Source organism: Geotrypetes seraphini, chromosome 14, assembly GCF_902459505.1.
Source record: "Geotrypetes seraphini chromosome 14, aGeoSer1.1, whole genome shotgun sequence".
In the NCBI taxonomy this organism is placed as follows: domain Eukaryota; kingdom Metazoa; phylum Chordata; class Amphibia; order Gymnophiona; family Dermophiidae; genus Geotrypetes; species Geotrypetes seraphini.
Genome location: NC_047097.1, coordinates 3,190,181 through 3,205,133, shown reverse-complemented (window position 1 = coordinate 3,205,133; position 14,953 = coordinate 3,190,181). Strand labels below are relative to the sequence as shown.

The 14,953-nt window shown below is 41.2% G+C and overlaps 1 protein-coding gene across 1 annotated transcript in view; it reads left to right on the top strand.

Annotated features, from left to right (window-relative positions):
• The first annotated feature begins 224 nt into the window (after positions 1–224).
• CA12 (carbonic anhydrase 12) overlaps positions 225–14,953 on the top strand; it is an 85,597-nt gene continuing 70,868 nt past the window's right edge. The window contains exons 1-2 of the mRNA XM_033921048.1: positions 225–373; positions 4,955–4,975. Coding sequence (XP_033776939.1) covers positions 301–373; positions 4,955–4,975 — 94 coding nt within the window. The 5' untranslated portion in view covers positions 225–300. The remainder of the gene's footprint in view (positions 374–4,954; positions 4,976–14,953) is intronic.

The window sequence follows — 14,953 nt, the reverse complement described above, 5'->3', positions numbered from 1 at the left end:
TCCTCAGTTGTTGCCTGTCCTGCATCATTCAGCCATCGAAGTCCCTTCTGTCCTCCACCCACCCCTGCCACCGTCTTTAGCGTTGGTACTACAGATGAAGGGGCGGGGCTGCCGCCCATGGTGACATCATTCGATTGGCTCTGAGGGTTGGTGGGGGTTTTTTTTTCCCCCAGCCGGAGCGCTATAAATTCAATTCAGCGGGCACGGGAAGGGGCGTTGTTTGCTTCTCGTAGCCCGCGGCTGTGAACTCACCTGCAAACCTCCAGCTCCTACGGAAGCCTGAGCGCTCCCCGCTCGCCAATGAAGCGCTTCAAAGCTGCAGGGCTGCTCCTGTCCCTCCTGGCACAGGCGTCAGTGCAAGCTCCTCTGAACGGTAAAGACCCCGGACAACCCAAAGTTGACTCATTGTATAAATTGTTTATTACTCGGAAGTGCACAGGATTTGTGGTTTTTTTTTTTTTTTTTTGGGGGGGGGGGGGCTGGATGCTATAGTTGAGCAACTCTGCTGACCTGGTTGAAGGCAATAGAAGCAATGCTCTGAACTTTCTGAACTTGAACTTCTAGATCTCGATTGATAAGAGGTATCTATCGGTCGTCCGTAGCTTAAATGCGATTTCAATCGCAGCCACCAGAGTTCAGAGATAATTTTCAGGTGTTGTATTGAAGTTCAGCTTTCTGTGATATGAAACTGATAGTCAATGTGCTAATCAGCTCGCAGTCGCTTTTTGTATCGTGCGTATCGTGGTTTGCTGGTGTGGAAGATCGCGATCCAAGGGTCGGGTTGAGGGGGGGGGCTGCTCTCGGTCGTGATGCCTGCTGAATCGCGATACCCAATCCGGCTCGTGTAAGAGGGGAAAAAAGATCGCGGTAGGCGGCGCCTCTCGCTCTGGTGGTATGGTCGCCTCCTGGCCGGGGGTGGGGGGCAAACTCCCCCCAAATATCCGTTTTGACTTCGCTCTCCCGTACTTGCCTGCCCTTTCCGGAGGGCATTTCATTTACAGAGGACGTGTAATGCCAACCTAAATCTCACCCGGGGGTCTGCAGGGGGAGGCGGCCGATGTCTATCTATGCATGGCTTGTCCCCTGCTGTGGGACAGGAGTCACTCACTTCGGGTCACGGGCCTCCTAATGGTCCTGAGGAAAGCCGAGTTCTTTCCTATCCAGCATGCAAATTAGCCCAGGAGGATGCTCCAGAGCAGTGATTCCCAACCCTGTCCTGGAGGAACAGCAGGCCAATCGGGTTTTCAGGCTAGCCCTAATGAATATGCATGAGAGAGATTTGCATATGATGGAAGTGATAGGCATGCAAATTTGCTTCATGCATATTCATTAGGGCTAGCCTGAAAACCCAATTGGCCTGGTGTTCCTCCAGGACAGGGTTGGGAACCACTGCTCCAGAGCTTCTGACATGCAATAAATGGAGAGAATGGCAGGACTGGATGGAGCAGGGAACCGGAGAGGGATGTGGGGGTGGCTTGTCTCCCCTGCTCCTTATTAACCGTGTTTATTGTCTGGCGTTAATTTGGTGGGCATGTTATTGGAGACTGCATTGTATAAAAAAGGGGTAAGGAACTCCGGTCCTCGAGAGCCGTATTCCAGTCGGGTTTTCAGGATTTCCCCAATGAATATGCATGAGAGCTATTTGCATGCACTGCTTTCAATGCATATTCATTGGGGAAATCCTGAAAACCCGACTGGAATACGGCTCTCGAGGACCGGAGTTCCCTACCCCTGGTATAAACACTGGTTTGAATTTCATAGCCTTTACTCGTTTGTTTCAAGTTTATTTAAAAATTTGATTTGATTGCAATATCATATTCCAATGCGATTTACAAATAATAAAAATAGGGTTAAATAAAAACACACACACACATATTAAAACTATGACACTACATGACAAAAGAGGAAGACAGGTTTAACTACAATTCCTAAAAAATAAAACAAACATTGAGGTTAAGACAATAGGATAGGGCAGGGGTAGGCAATTCTGGTCCACGAGAGCTGGAGCCAGGTCAGGTTTTCAGGATATCCACAATGAATATGTATGAGATGGATTTGCATGCACTGCCTCCTTGAGATGCAAATCTATCTCATGCATGTTTATTGTGGATATCCTGAAAACCTGACCTGGCTCTGGCTCTTGAGGACTGGAATTGCCTACCCCTGGGATAGGGAATTGTTGTTACCCACTCAATTTTCATTTAGAAGATTTTAGTCCACTGTAGAATATTTGAGTTTTATAGCAAGTAGCTCAGTTGAAAGCATCCTTAAAGAACCAGTTTTTAAAGAGCCCTTTGAATTTATTAAGTGATTTTTCTTCCTTAATATAAATTGGAAGCGAGTTCTAAGTTTGAGATGCCGTAACAGAGAAGATCGTGTCCCTCCGCATATAAATGAATCTTAATGAAGGGACTGAGAGGAGAGATTTCTCCTCGGATCTTAAAGGAACATAAGGGATTAGAAGTCTTTCTAAGAATGCAGGAGCTTTGTTCATTAATGTTTTATGTCAGTAGCACTATTTTATGTATGATTCTATAGTTTATAGGTAACCAATGTGCTTCTTGTAAGAGGGGAATGACATGATCAAATTTTTTCTTTTGGTAATTATTTTTATTGCAGTGTTTTGTATTTGTAATCTGAATATTTCTTTTAATGTTATTCCCTCGTACAAGGCATTACAGTAGTCTATTTTTGACATGACTATAGAGTGTATTAGAATATTCAAAGATGATTCGTCGAGGAATGGGGATAACGATCTAATCACCCATAAAAGCAGCTTCTAATCAATGAACTTATTTGCTTGTGATAATTCAATTTCTGGTCCAGAATAACCCCTAGTATTTTAACCTTTTGAAACTTCCTTTATTATTATTTTATTGATGTTTATGTGCGATCCTAATTTTTGCCCTTCCCTCCATGGGAATAACATAACTTCTGTTTTGGATGTATTAAGAGCTAGTTTGTAAATTTTTGATAATTTCTCATTGACTTACGAGATTTCTTCTATGGAATTTGGATCTAGAGGATACAAAAGTTGAACATATGCAAATGGTGTAAATCCGATTGATTGAGTTTCTTAGTTCTTAGGAGATCTGGTAAAATCAGATGGATTTTAATTTATATACGTACGTTTATATATATTTCCCAGCTTTACTGGTACTACAAAAAAATAAAGAAAAATATATAGGTTCACTTACAATTAGAAACAGCTATAAACACAAAGAATAGCAAAACTAGCAATGTTGTAGACAAAACAGCACAGTGAAAATAGTGCTGCAGCTTCATAACTAAAACAATGATACATCTGCAAATTGGAAGATAGATAATGCTTTTGACCTCAATAGAATGGTCATTAATGGGTAAATTTAGGGGCATGGATGAAAACAACATGTTTGAGGTTATGCAATTTTCATTTCCAATTTAACACGAGTTGGTTTCTTTTGTTTCTGTTCATGCCCTCTTCTTTTTTTATTATTTATTTATCATTTTATAATTATTTATCAAGTATAAACTGTTCATGCCCTTTTCATTGAAACCGTTCCTACTTATAGTGACTTTCCATTTGCACCCCTTCGCTCAGCCCTTCCACCAAAATCTCCCACCTCCCATGGTATCCATCTGAGGCCCCCCCCCCCCACCTCCATAATGCACTAAACGGCCCTGCAACACCCAGTCCAATATTCCACATAAGTCTGTTTGAAGATCCAGCTGTTATGTGGCTAATGCACACTTTAAGTCATTCTTATTTTATTTAAAAGCACCTCGGAACAATCCAGGAAGACAGGAACATGAGCATACGAAGAAACAACCACAGTAACAATCATTACTAGCTACCCAAAGGCGTATATAGTTTGCCCACCGACAAGAACACCAAATTGCTCATCGAGTTGGTGTTTTATATATATGGAAACCCCCAATCCCACAATCTACTCCTCCCCACCCCCAACCCCTGAAGATGGAAAGTACACAGGTACTAGGGATGTACTTCCTTTTCAAACAGAATAGGGCATCTCAGCGAAATGGAAGGCGATAGGCCCAGGTGCATGCCAGTTGCTGATTACGTGGTGCTGTGTTCTCTGGCTTGTACCTCCCTCCACCCCCACATGGTTCCTAGATATTGTGGGCTAATGTATGCACATGCAGTCACACTTTTAAAGGAAGCACATAAATGCAAACTGCTCCGTCAATTTGATGTGATTAGGGTGGGACTTTGTATAGGGAGAGGGGTTTGAAAGGGGGAATTGATTTGGGGAAAGGAGCTTGGGGAGGCCTTGATTTGTAGGGAAGGGTCTAGAGCAGGGGTCTCAAAGTCCCTCCTTGAGGGCTGCAATCCAGTGAGATCTATGTGCATGCACTGCTTTCAATGCATATTCATTAGGAAAATCCTGAAAACCCAATTAGGCCCTCAAGGAGGGACTTTGAGATCCCTGGTCTAGAGGAGGTACAGATCTTGGGGAGTGGAGGTGTGGCCTAGTGGTTAGAGCAGCTGCCTCAGCACCCTGAGGTTGTGAGTTCAATTCCCACTGCAGCTGTTTGTGATTTTATGCAAGTCACTTAACACTTCATTGCTCCAGACATAAAATAAAGTGGTTTACATATTTTAGACAGGTACTTGGATGTGTAAACCATACAGAAAAGGTAGTATATCGAGTCCCATACCCCTTATCATGGGGGAGAGGGGGATCTAGATTGAGCAATATTGTGCAGTGTGGAATGAGTTGAGGTATGAGTTGGCAATAGGAAGTTTGTGGTCAGCATTAGGACTAACACACAGGAGCTTCACTTTCCTTAGGTCAGCTAAGTGCAAAGTGTGTTATGATGATCAAGGATGAAGGAGAATTGTCTCGCATAGAAAAACTAAATTTTACTTTTTAAACTCATTCCTAATAAACAAATGCATCATTTTGATTTGTTCAAGGCATCTAGTTGACTCTTTGTTTTTGTTTTGTTTCAGCTTCTAAGTGGTCTTACGTTGGTAAGTAACATCTCAGCATGTTGCTATTATATATTTTTTAAATTTTACTGTTGAAATTCTTTGAGTTAGATGTAAAGAATAATATTCTGCAGTGCTAATTTCTATGGTGGGATTTTTAAGATTTTTGAATGAGGAAATTAAGGTAGGGGAGGGAGGATATTTGTTTTTTGAAGGAATTTTGTAAGAATTATAAGTGATGTTAAATGAAATTGATTGTATCACACTTGTTGAAAGTTTCAAAATGAATAAAGATATAATAAATTTAAAAAAAAAGCTGCTCCCGTGCACAGCTGGGAAGAGCAGAATTTTTTTTCCACACACAGCTTTTTAAAATTGCTGCTCCCGCTGGATGTGCTGGCACTCCTGCATATCTTTATAGTAATTTACAAAAAGCTCTGTTTGGCAGAGTCTTTTGTAAAATACCAGGAACTGTACATGTCCCAATATGGATGCCTCCATTCCAATCTCCATATGCTATGTATAATGAGCCTTCACATGTGTTCCCTCATGTATTTCACCTCTCTGAAGTATTCGATCATGCTTGCTTGACTTGGTCAGGTCTCAGACAAGTGACATAGAGCTTGCTGAATCCTTATCCTGAAGCCACCGGAATAAAGTGGTTACCGCGAAACGCTGGCCGCGTCGGTAGTAATACAGTGGCAGTGAAGAGAACATGGCAGGGGTGAGCGTTTGGACAGGATCCTGCCGCGACAATGTTCGCATACCGACTGAAGAAAAGAGTGACCCATGAGGTTGATTTTGTTACACGCATAATAAGAGAGGGAGAATAACACATTCGCTGCAAGCCCACAATGCACTAAGGCATAAAAGTCCAGATTCTATAGATGGCACATAAAACATAGGCACCAAGGTGCACGGCGCAAAGCGCGTGTCAGTCATAAGTTAGGTGCTGTCTATAGAGTCACACCTAGTGACATTTATAGTGGACATACCCCTATTTATGCCAGGGTTTTCTTGGCCTAAATATGTGCCCCTGCATACCAAACAGGCCCACGATCTGCCCTAACCAAGGGCTGGATACACAAAGCAAACCCAATCGTGCACCGATCGGTTTGTGACCCCTTTACGACCAAATTTCCCTCCGGCCTGATTCACTTACCTCGCCTGCGATCTGCTTCCAATCCGTGCGTGCAAATGAGACAGGGACGCAATTCAGCAAACAAAATTGTGTGCTGGCTGATCAACGCAAGAAGCGACTGCTGGGGACCAGTGGAAAACGTCTTTCCGACTCTCCTGCTACTCTCCTGCTCTGTTGAAGCCCTGCTCTCTGCCCTGTCAGCCCCAATCTCCTGCTGCCCCAGACACTGGTAACTCAAAAAAACACAAAAAAACAAAACCCTAAAATCCTTGATAGAGTTTAAATCCTGTCAGGTACGGTTTGTCTTCCAATTTTATCTCGGTACTGTAGCATCTTCGAAGCTAATGCCATGCAGAAAAGTTGTATCTGAATTTTAATTGATCCCTTTTTTAACCTGTAACTTTAGATGAATTCAAAAGATCTCCTTGAAGCACTTCTGTGACTGTACGACGGCGTGTGGTAGTCATTAGCCTCTCAAAATCCATATCCCCCGACTCTCCCGCTGCCCCGAATGCCTGCCGGCCCTGACTCTCCCACCCTTCCCCGCAGAGCAAGCCCGTGGTTTTAACCTGCAGGTTAAAAAGAGTTCCAAAAGTTAAAAAAAAATTAAATTTCTGTCTGGCCCGGAGGTCCATCTACAGATGGTCTGCGCAAGTGCTGGGATCGCTATAGAGCAATCCGGGCAGGCAGATGGAGGCATTCCTCTGATCGCCCCATCTGCATATTATAGTTTCGGGAATTCATCGGACCTGCCTGTATCAGGCCCGGATCGGGCAGGTTTGTGAATCAAGCCCCAAGCCACTTTCTGGTAGGCGCCTACCATCCAATTAACAGCAATTTAAGCCAATTACAAGGTGCTAATTGCTCATTATCAGAGCCAATTAAGTTTTTTTAAATAAGTTAGGCACCTTGATCAGCGAGATGTGCCTTATTGTGGGAGTGTGCGGTGCAGTGGTTAGAGATTCGGCACCCTGAGGGTTGTGGGTTCAAATCCCATTCTGCTCCTTGTGACCCTGTGCCTATTGCCCCAGGTACATTAATAGAGTGAGAGCCCACTGGGACAGTTAGGGAAAAATGCTTAAGTACCTGAATAATTTGTAATCCACATAGAATTATAGGATATTATTTAAAAAAAAAAACAAAAAAAAACAACTCTAGGTATTTTTTTTTATAGAATCTGGACCAAAGTGTGCAATCAGGAGTTGGTGACAGAAAGGACAAACAACACAGGAACTTACTCGATGAGTGCAGTTAATGAGGAGGAGTGGAAAGGGAACTAAGAGAGGAGACATAATGAGCTGCACTGTGACTGTTTGTAGGAGAAGCCTGGAATGGGGTTCTCATTTACTAAAGTGCAAAGAGGCTTCACAGAAATGCATTTTTGCATGAACAACGCCTAGGAATGCCTAGGTGCTCGTGTGCTATCTTTCGTGCAAAGTGCATTTGTGAAGCCCACTTCATGCAAACCGAGCTGCTGTGATGCCATTAAGGATCAGGTTGCCCTTTATTTGGCAGCAGCAATATCAGTGAAGATGCTGGTCTATGTGACCTGTGTTCCAATTTCCCTCTTTGTTGCCCTTATTTGGCAGCCTGACCCCTTGTAGTAGAATACAGGATTACTACTAGGGGTCAAGTAGCACCATATTAAGTGGCCATTTTCAGTTCAGTTTTTGTTTGTTTGCTCTGTTCTGTATTAGGTAGGGTTACCAGACATCTGGGTTTTGAAAAGCTTCTGACGTTGGGACAGCATCCGCGAATGCAACGCGATGATGTCATGCATAATGTAATTGCGTCGCATCCACGCATGCGCGGATGCCATCCCGATGCACAAACAGGTTAAGGGGGGTGGGGCGGGACATGGTGGGACAGGGGCTGAACTGAGGCGTGGCCTGGGGCCATGGGTCTGGATTTTCTTTCGGGGAAAATCTGGTTACCCTAGTATTAGGAGATGGTTTGTCTCTGTTTTATGTGTGACCAAGGTGAAGATTCTGCTATCATGTAGTTCCTATATTTATTTAGCTCATCCTCCCAAAGGAGCCCAGAACGGGTTACAAGAGTACATGCTTTAGTGAGAAATACAGAGTTTACAGCATATAGAGCTATTTTAGTACTCCTGTATATTCTGTTTTCTCAAGTGAAGAAAGTGGAACACTATGAAGTCCAAAGCATCTTTAATTAAGCATTAGAGAATGATACGGTGACAAAATTCATCAACGGTTCCTGTCCCCGCGGATAACCGCAGGAAATAAACCCATGTTCATTTTCTAGTGTCTGTTTCAGCCTCAGTCCTTCTATACCAGCATTCTTCAAAGCAAAGCTTGAGGGTCAGTGGTTGTGGCCATTCATACTCTGATTCTTATGTGAGCCAAGGATAATGAAGCCATTGTGACATCACTGATGCGATTGGTTCTTAGGCACTGGTGGAATGAGGCATTATGACATCACAATATCTGTTCTGGATACCAGAGACTGTCATTCTGTAGTGTCTCTTTCATCCTCAATCCTTCTACACCAGCCAGCATTCTTCAGAGCAAAGCTTGAGGGTCAGTGGTTGTGGCCATTCATACTCAGATTCTTCCCGCTCTCCTTAAAGAATGACATGAAGATGGTTATCCGCAGGGACGGGAACAGTGATGAATTTTGTCACTGTGTCATTCTCTATTAAGCATAAAACCAGTCCAAATAAAAAGTTGCTCTCTGGGGGGGGGGGAAAGTTGCTTTCTGGGAGAACAGACTCAATTCAAAACAATCACTTTCTCTCAATTTCAAGCAGTTTTTCTCTCGACATGGCTGTGCTCAAGTTTTTAAGTTTATTTAAAATTTTTTATACTGCCTAATCAAGCCTTCTAGATGGTGAACAAAAAAAAATGCCAAAATAATGCACTGATTAAAATACAATATTCACAAAGACAAACCAAGGGAAATGACAATTTATAAAGACATTGACGAACCGGAACAAAAGGGAAGAAGGGTTGGAACTACAATTAATAGAAAGAAAGAGAACATTCAAGGGGAAGAACAAAGGTAGGGGGAATTGAAGGTAGAAACCTTTCCTGAATCTAAGTTGTCCTTAGAAGGATGGTTTAAGTTTCAAAAGCATCAAGGAATAGAAATGTCTTTAACTTCACCTTAAAATTGGCAAGAGTTGTTATTTTGCGTAAGTAATTTGGAATACTGTTCCAAAGAGTGTGTGTGGGGGGAGGTACTAACGGAGAAAATTGTGGTCCTCATTGTACTGATATATTAATTCATAGGTCTTTAATTTTTTTTCCTTCTTTTTTCCCTTTTTCCCCCCTTATTTTCACTTCTTTACTTATCTTCATTTTTTTGCACCCCTCCCCCCAATGTGTTACCCATAAATGTTTCTCCATTTTCTTTAATGATTGTAGTTCATCCCCCTCTTCTGTATTGTTACGAAATTGGTGTGTATATATTTTATTTTGTAACAAACTGTTTTATGGTTTGTCCCGTTTTTAACTTGTAATACGCTTTGAAATATTTGACATAGTACCATCAAGCCTATATTTTAAGACAGGGTATGTATTGGGTCCTTCCAGAGCTCATGGAGAATGTCCCAGACTGGTTGTATTTGGAATGGCGACTCATGTTTCCTATACATTTGGTTCATCTTTTGAGTATACCAATGCCTAATAGATACAAAGGGAATAGAATTTTGATTGATACTTGGAAGACTTTGAGATATGTTACTAAATTATCACCTATTCCAATTTTTAAATCATTAAATCAATCCATTTGGCTAAACTCCAAGATTAAAATAGGCGCTCATAAAATTCTCTGGAAACAATGGATCATTGCAGGAATAAGAACTTTAAATGATGTTATTTCAAATGGTAAGCTGCTTAGTTTTTCACAGATGCAACATAAATATGGTTTTACTAAGTCACAAAGTTTTAAATGGTTGCAGCTGAAGCAGGCTATTCAGGAGGGGTTCCCTGAATGGAAAGATCTTGATACTCAATATAGTTTGGAAATCCTGTGTTTCCAGGCGGATTTCTTGGGTCACCAAGCCGCTAAGTGGTATAAATTGATATATGGTTTTACAAATAAAAAACAAAAAACGGGTCTAAGAGACATTTGGAGCATTGAGATTAAGCATCAAATTTCTGCTTCTCAATGGCCACGAATTTGGTCTTGGAGAATTAGATGTACAGTGTCGGCATCTATGAGACAGACTTGTTCTTTTTGTTGCATAGAGCTCTTTTGACCCCAGTACGTTTACAAAAGTTTGATAGCTCTAGATCTAATAAATGTTGGCACTGTAATCTAGAAGCAGGGACTTTGGATCATCTAATGTTTTATTGTCCTTGTATTAACGCCTTCTGGAAGTCAATTTGGTCTCAAATTAATTATTTTCTAGAAAATCCAGTTGCTATGTCATATGATACAATTTTGTTTGGAACAATGATGAGAGCAAAAAGTCAAATTTCAGCAAATAATAATAAATTACTAATGATTATGACAGGGGTTGCCATTCAAAATATAACTAGAAATTGGAAAGATTATACAAGACTTAACTATACTTTTTGGTGGAATTCTATATGTTATATTTATAAAATGGAACGAATTCTTGCTATGCAAAAAGGAAATTATAACAAGTTTAAAATAATTTGGGGGCCATTGATTGAATATTCGAATGATTAGACATTTTTTTTTTTATATAGAAGAATAATATGATATGGGATTAGGAGGGTATAATGTGTGAGATTCAAATAAAATGTTGATATGTGTGGAAGGGAAGGGGGGAGGGGGGATAATATAAGATTTAATATTATATGAAATTGTATGAAATATTACAAGTGAATTGTATGAATATTGAATGATTATTATATACTTGTTATGAGATATGAAAATGAATAAAGAATTGGAAAAAAAAAGAAATATTTGACATTGCGTGCATAACAAATTGTAATAAAACTTGAAACTCACAAGCTTTCTTATACTTAATCCATGCTATTTTTCTTATAGTTGATCATAGTAGTTTTATTCAGCATCAACTGATCTTTGGTTCTATAAACTACACTTCTCCAGTCTATTGTGTTGGAGAGACTGTAGTACCATATTCATCACATATGGAGATGCATACTCTCGTTTTGTTCCAGACTTTTGGCCCTTGATTGGGAGATAAAACATACACAATACCTGACATTCATTTGACGTTGATCACTTAGTTATGTTATACTTGTTCCCTGTAGGAAGACATTTCTCTCTCTTGTAATGAAAGAGTTGATCTCATAGTCACTACATGCTATTAGGCATTCTATTGCTCTTCAAAAATAAATTAATATTTACAGTACTATGTGAAAAACTTGTTTATATAGTAGAACAGCCATTGTGAAGTTCTCCTTTACTTTAAGGAATTATTCCTATCAAGAGATCTTGAATTATTGTAATCATACGGTACATCTAGTACAGATTCAAATGAAATTGAATAATAGCATTCCTTGGTTCATGTTTCGTTTTCTGTACTGATAATTTGTCCCATTGTGTGTATTTTAGAGACATTGCCATTGTTTCTTTTATATGAAGGGAAGGGATTTAGCTTATGTTTTTATGAGTAGTAGCTCAAGACAGGTTGTATTCAGTTACAGCAGGTATTTTCCTGTCCCTAGAGGGCTGGCAGTCTAACTTTGTACCTGAGATAATGCAGAGTAATTCTCCTTCACCGTGGGATTTGAACCTGGCTTCCCTTAGCTTTTCTAGTAATGTTTCCCATGCGAAGAAATGGTACCATGGCTTGGGTTTACAGAATAGATTTGGGTGAATAGGTGTCTTTAGGTGGAGTACAAAATGCTATGGTAAATGGTGATGCCATTTTTTTTGTGTTGTGATGAATATATTTCTATACTTGTTTAAATTATATTATGTGACCATCTCCTAGATGGGGGGGAGAGGTATTTCATTGTTGTTGCAATTCACCCTCCAGCTGCCAAAAAATTGGATGAATGAAGCCTTTGGTGAAAAGCAAAGCAATGCTGAATGAATGAATTCAAACAATACTATGTGAAAGAGAGAGAAATTGAGATTTTCTCCAAGGAATACAGACAAGAGGAGTCTGTACATCTGTTGTGTGTGTGTGCGTGCACAGCTGTGTTTTTGTTTTTTTGTAAATGAAAGAATTCCTTGTAAAATAGTAATTTCCAACCCTTTTCATCTTTTGGGGTTCACTTCATCATGGCACACCCATGACACAATTATCTTTCCTTTGGCCTCTCCCCTTGACATCACTTTCCCCTCATCCTTGGACATCATTTACTGGTGTTATTCTTATGATTGTGATTGTTTGAATACTGGTGCAAGATATATGTAGTGCTTTATGGAAATACATGAAACCTGCTCCTTGTATGTTATAATTTATTCAACTCAGATTGCCGAGACACACAACAAAAACAAATTTTCTTTGACTAATTGGAAGAATTGATAACCTTTTTATTAAGTAAAGCTGTAAGAATTGAGGTACCCTAAGAATTAATTCAAGAAAACAATGACTGGAATGGATGGAAGATTTATATTATAAGCACTTGAAAAGTAGTTTCCAGTCACCTTATGGCTATTCATTCTAAGATAGTATCTTCACCTTCCCTTCCTTCTCCCATCACCCCCTTTGTATAATCAACCTTTTTTCCATGCTTCTCAGATCTCTTGGCATCATCACCTTAACCCTTCCACTTCTCTGAGGCAATCAGTCCCTTCCTAATGCTTATCATTTCTACAGCATTACTAGATATACAGAGCACTGTACTCAAACACAGAAAACAGTCCCAGCTATACAGAGCTTATAAGCTTGTACATCTGTTCAAGACAGACAAAAAAAAGCAATATGAGACTATAATGGGAATGATTTACCCATAAGTGGGTAAAAGTTTAAAGCAGCCTAAAAAAGGAGGGCTTTTATCCCAGATTTGAATAGGGCTAGGGACAGAGCATGATGTACGATTCAAGAAGTCTGTTCCAGGAATTGGTGCTGCAAGATGGAAAGAATGGAATGTGGAGCTGGCGGTAGAGTTGATGGGTATGACCTGATGAAAGAAATTCCCAGGAAGGGGCATAAGGAGGGATAATGAGGAGCTGCAGAATGAATAAATGAATGTAAATCAGTAAAAGGAGTTTGAACTGTATATGGAAATGGAAAGAAAGCCAGTCATATGACTTGAGGTGATATGAGTTTTTCCCTACTCTCTTATTTGACTATCACTTTTCTGCACATTATTGTAGTTCTTTTCATTCTGATATTACAGTATTTGTTGTAAAACGTTTAATAGATTCTTCGTGGGAGGAGAGTATGGTGTAGTGCAGGGCTGCCCAAGTCCAGTCCTCAAGATCTACTGGCAGGCCAGGTTTTCAGGATATCCACAATGAACATGCATGAGAGAGATTTGCATGCCAAGAAGTCAGAACTGTGTGCAAGGTCCCATAGTTTTGAGACTTTCCAGACCTGTGCAGCTCAGACGGGAGAGAAAAGCCAGAGGAGGCAGGAAGAGAAGTAGATAAATTTTACTCTCCGGGGCCACCTACTGGCTAGGTGTAATAGTACAGACCCAGGGTATGTGGAAGAGGACAAAAAAAAATAAGTCTTTGCCATAGCCAGAAACAGTATTTATTTATTTTGTTTTCTCTCCCGTCCTCCCCAAAGAGATCAGAACAGGTTACAAGCTAATATACATAATATACAGTTAACAGATTACAAGTTGCCATAGTTACAGTACAAGGTTTCTGTGGTCCATTTACCGTCAAAACATCGCAGGGAAATTATACAGATTCTAGAGCAATGACTTTCTGTATTACTGGTGTTAAAAAATGTGGAATGTTCTGGTGGACCAATTACGACTGAAAATCTGTTTCAATTTAAGAAACAGTTAAAAACTCAGGGCAAGATTCTCATTCACATTAAAAACCAATGGGTTGCTGTTGCAGCCATTATTGTTGCATGTTTTAAAAAGTGAGTCATTCTCCAAAAAATGCTCATGCAAATAAGGTTGGTGGAGAGTAGCGAAGGTTTGCTAAATTTGCATGCGACCATCGCTGGTGATAGCGATGGGCAAATATGCAGAATAAATGCATAAAAACAAACAAAAAAACTAATCAAGCATCTGAAGTCAAGCAACCCCCCACCCGATACTCCCCCCAGCAGTGGTAGAGATGCCCGCTCCCTCCCGCTGCTGACATCAAGCGACCCCTTCCCCACATCCCCACCCAACATCCCCCCCGGCAGCGGGAGAGATACTCACTCCCTCTCGCCAACAAGCAACGCACTCCTCCTTCACCCCCCCAGCAGTGGCAGAGATTCCCACTTCCTCCTGCCACCACAAAACACCCCCTTGCCTCTGACATCCACCCCATCCCCATCCCCCTTACCTTGCTTAGGATGACTGGCCAGAGGGATGCCTACCCCTTCCGGCCAGCAGGTCCACCTCTTCACCGGGGAGGGGCCTAAGGCTCCGATTGGCCCAGATTGGAGTTGCTGCTCTTGCTAGTGAAAAGATAGAGGTACAATGGGGGGGGGGGAGGAGGGAGTGAAGGCGCGTGCGTGGCAGGGAGAGGAGTAGGAAGGAGCAGGGGCAGAGAGGAAGAGTGCAAGCGCCCTCGCCAAGAAGGTGCCCGGGGTGCACTGCTCCCCCCCTTACCACTCCACTGGCTCCGAGTGGGGTGCTATGCAACTGAATGGGAAGGGAAGACACCATATTTAGCAAGTTAAATACTGTGAGCAATATTTTGGTTATAACATACGTGAGTATTATTCCAAGACTCCATCATATGTAACGACCTATATGTGGTTGGCACGATGGCAAATTGCTAACCAGTGTTTGAATGTGAATGACTATAACCCACAGAATAGTGAGTGTAGCTCTAGACACCTTGTC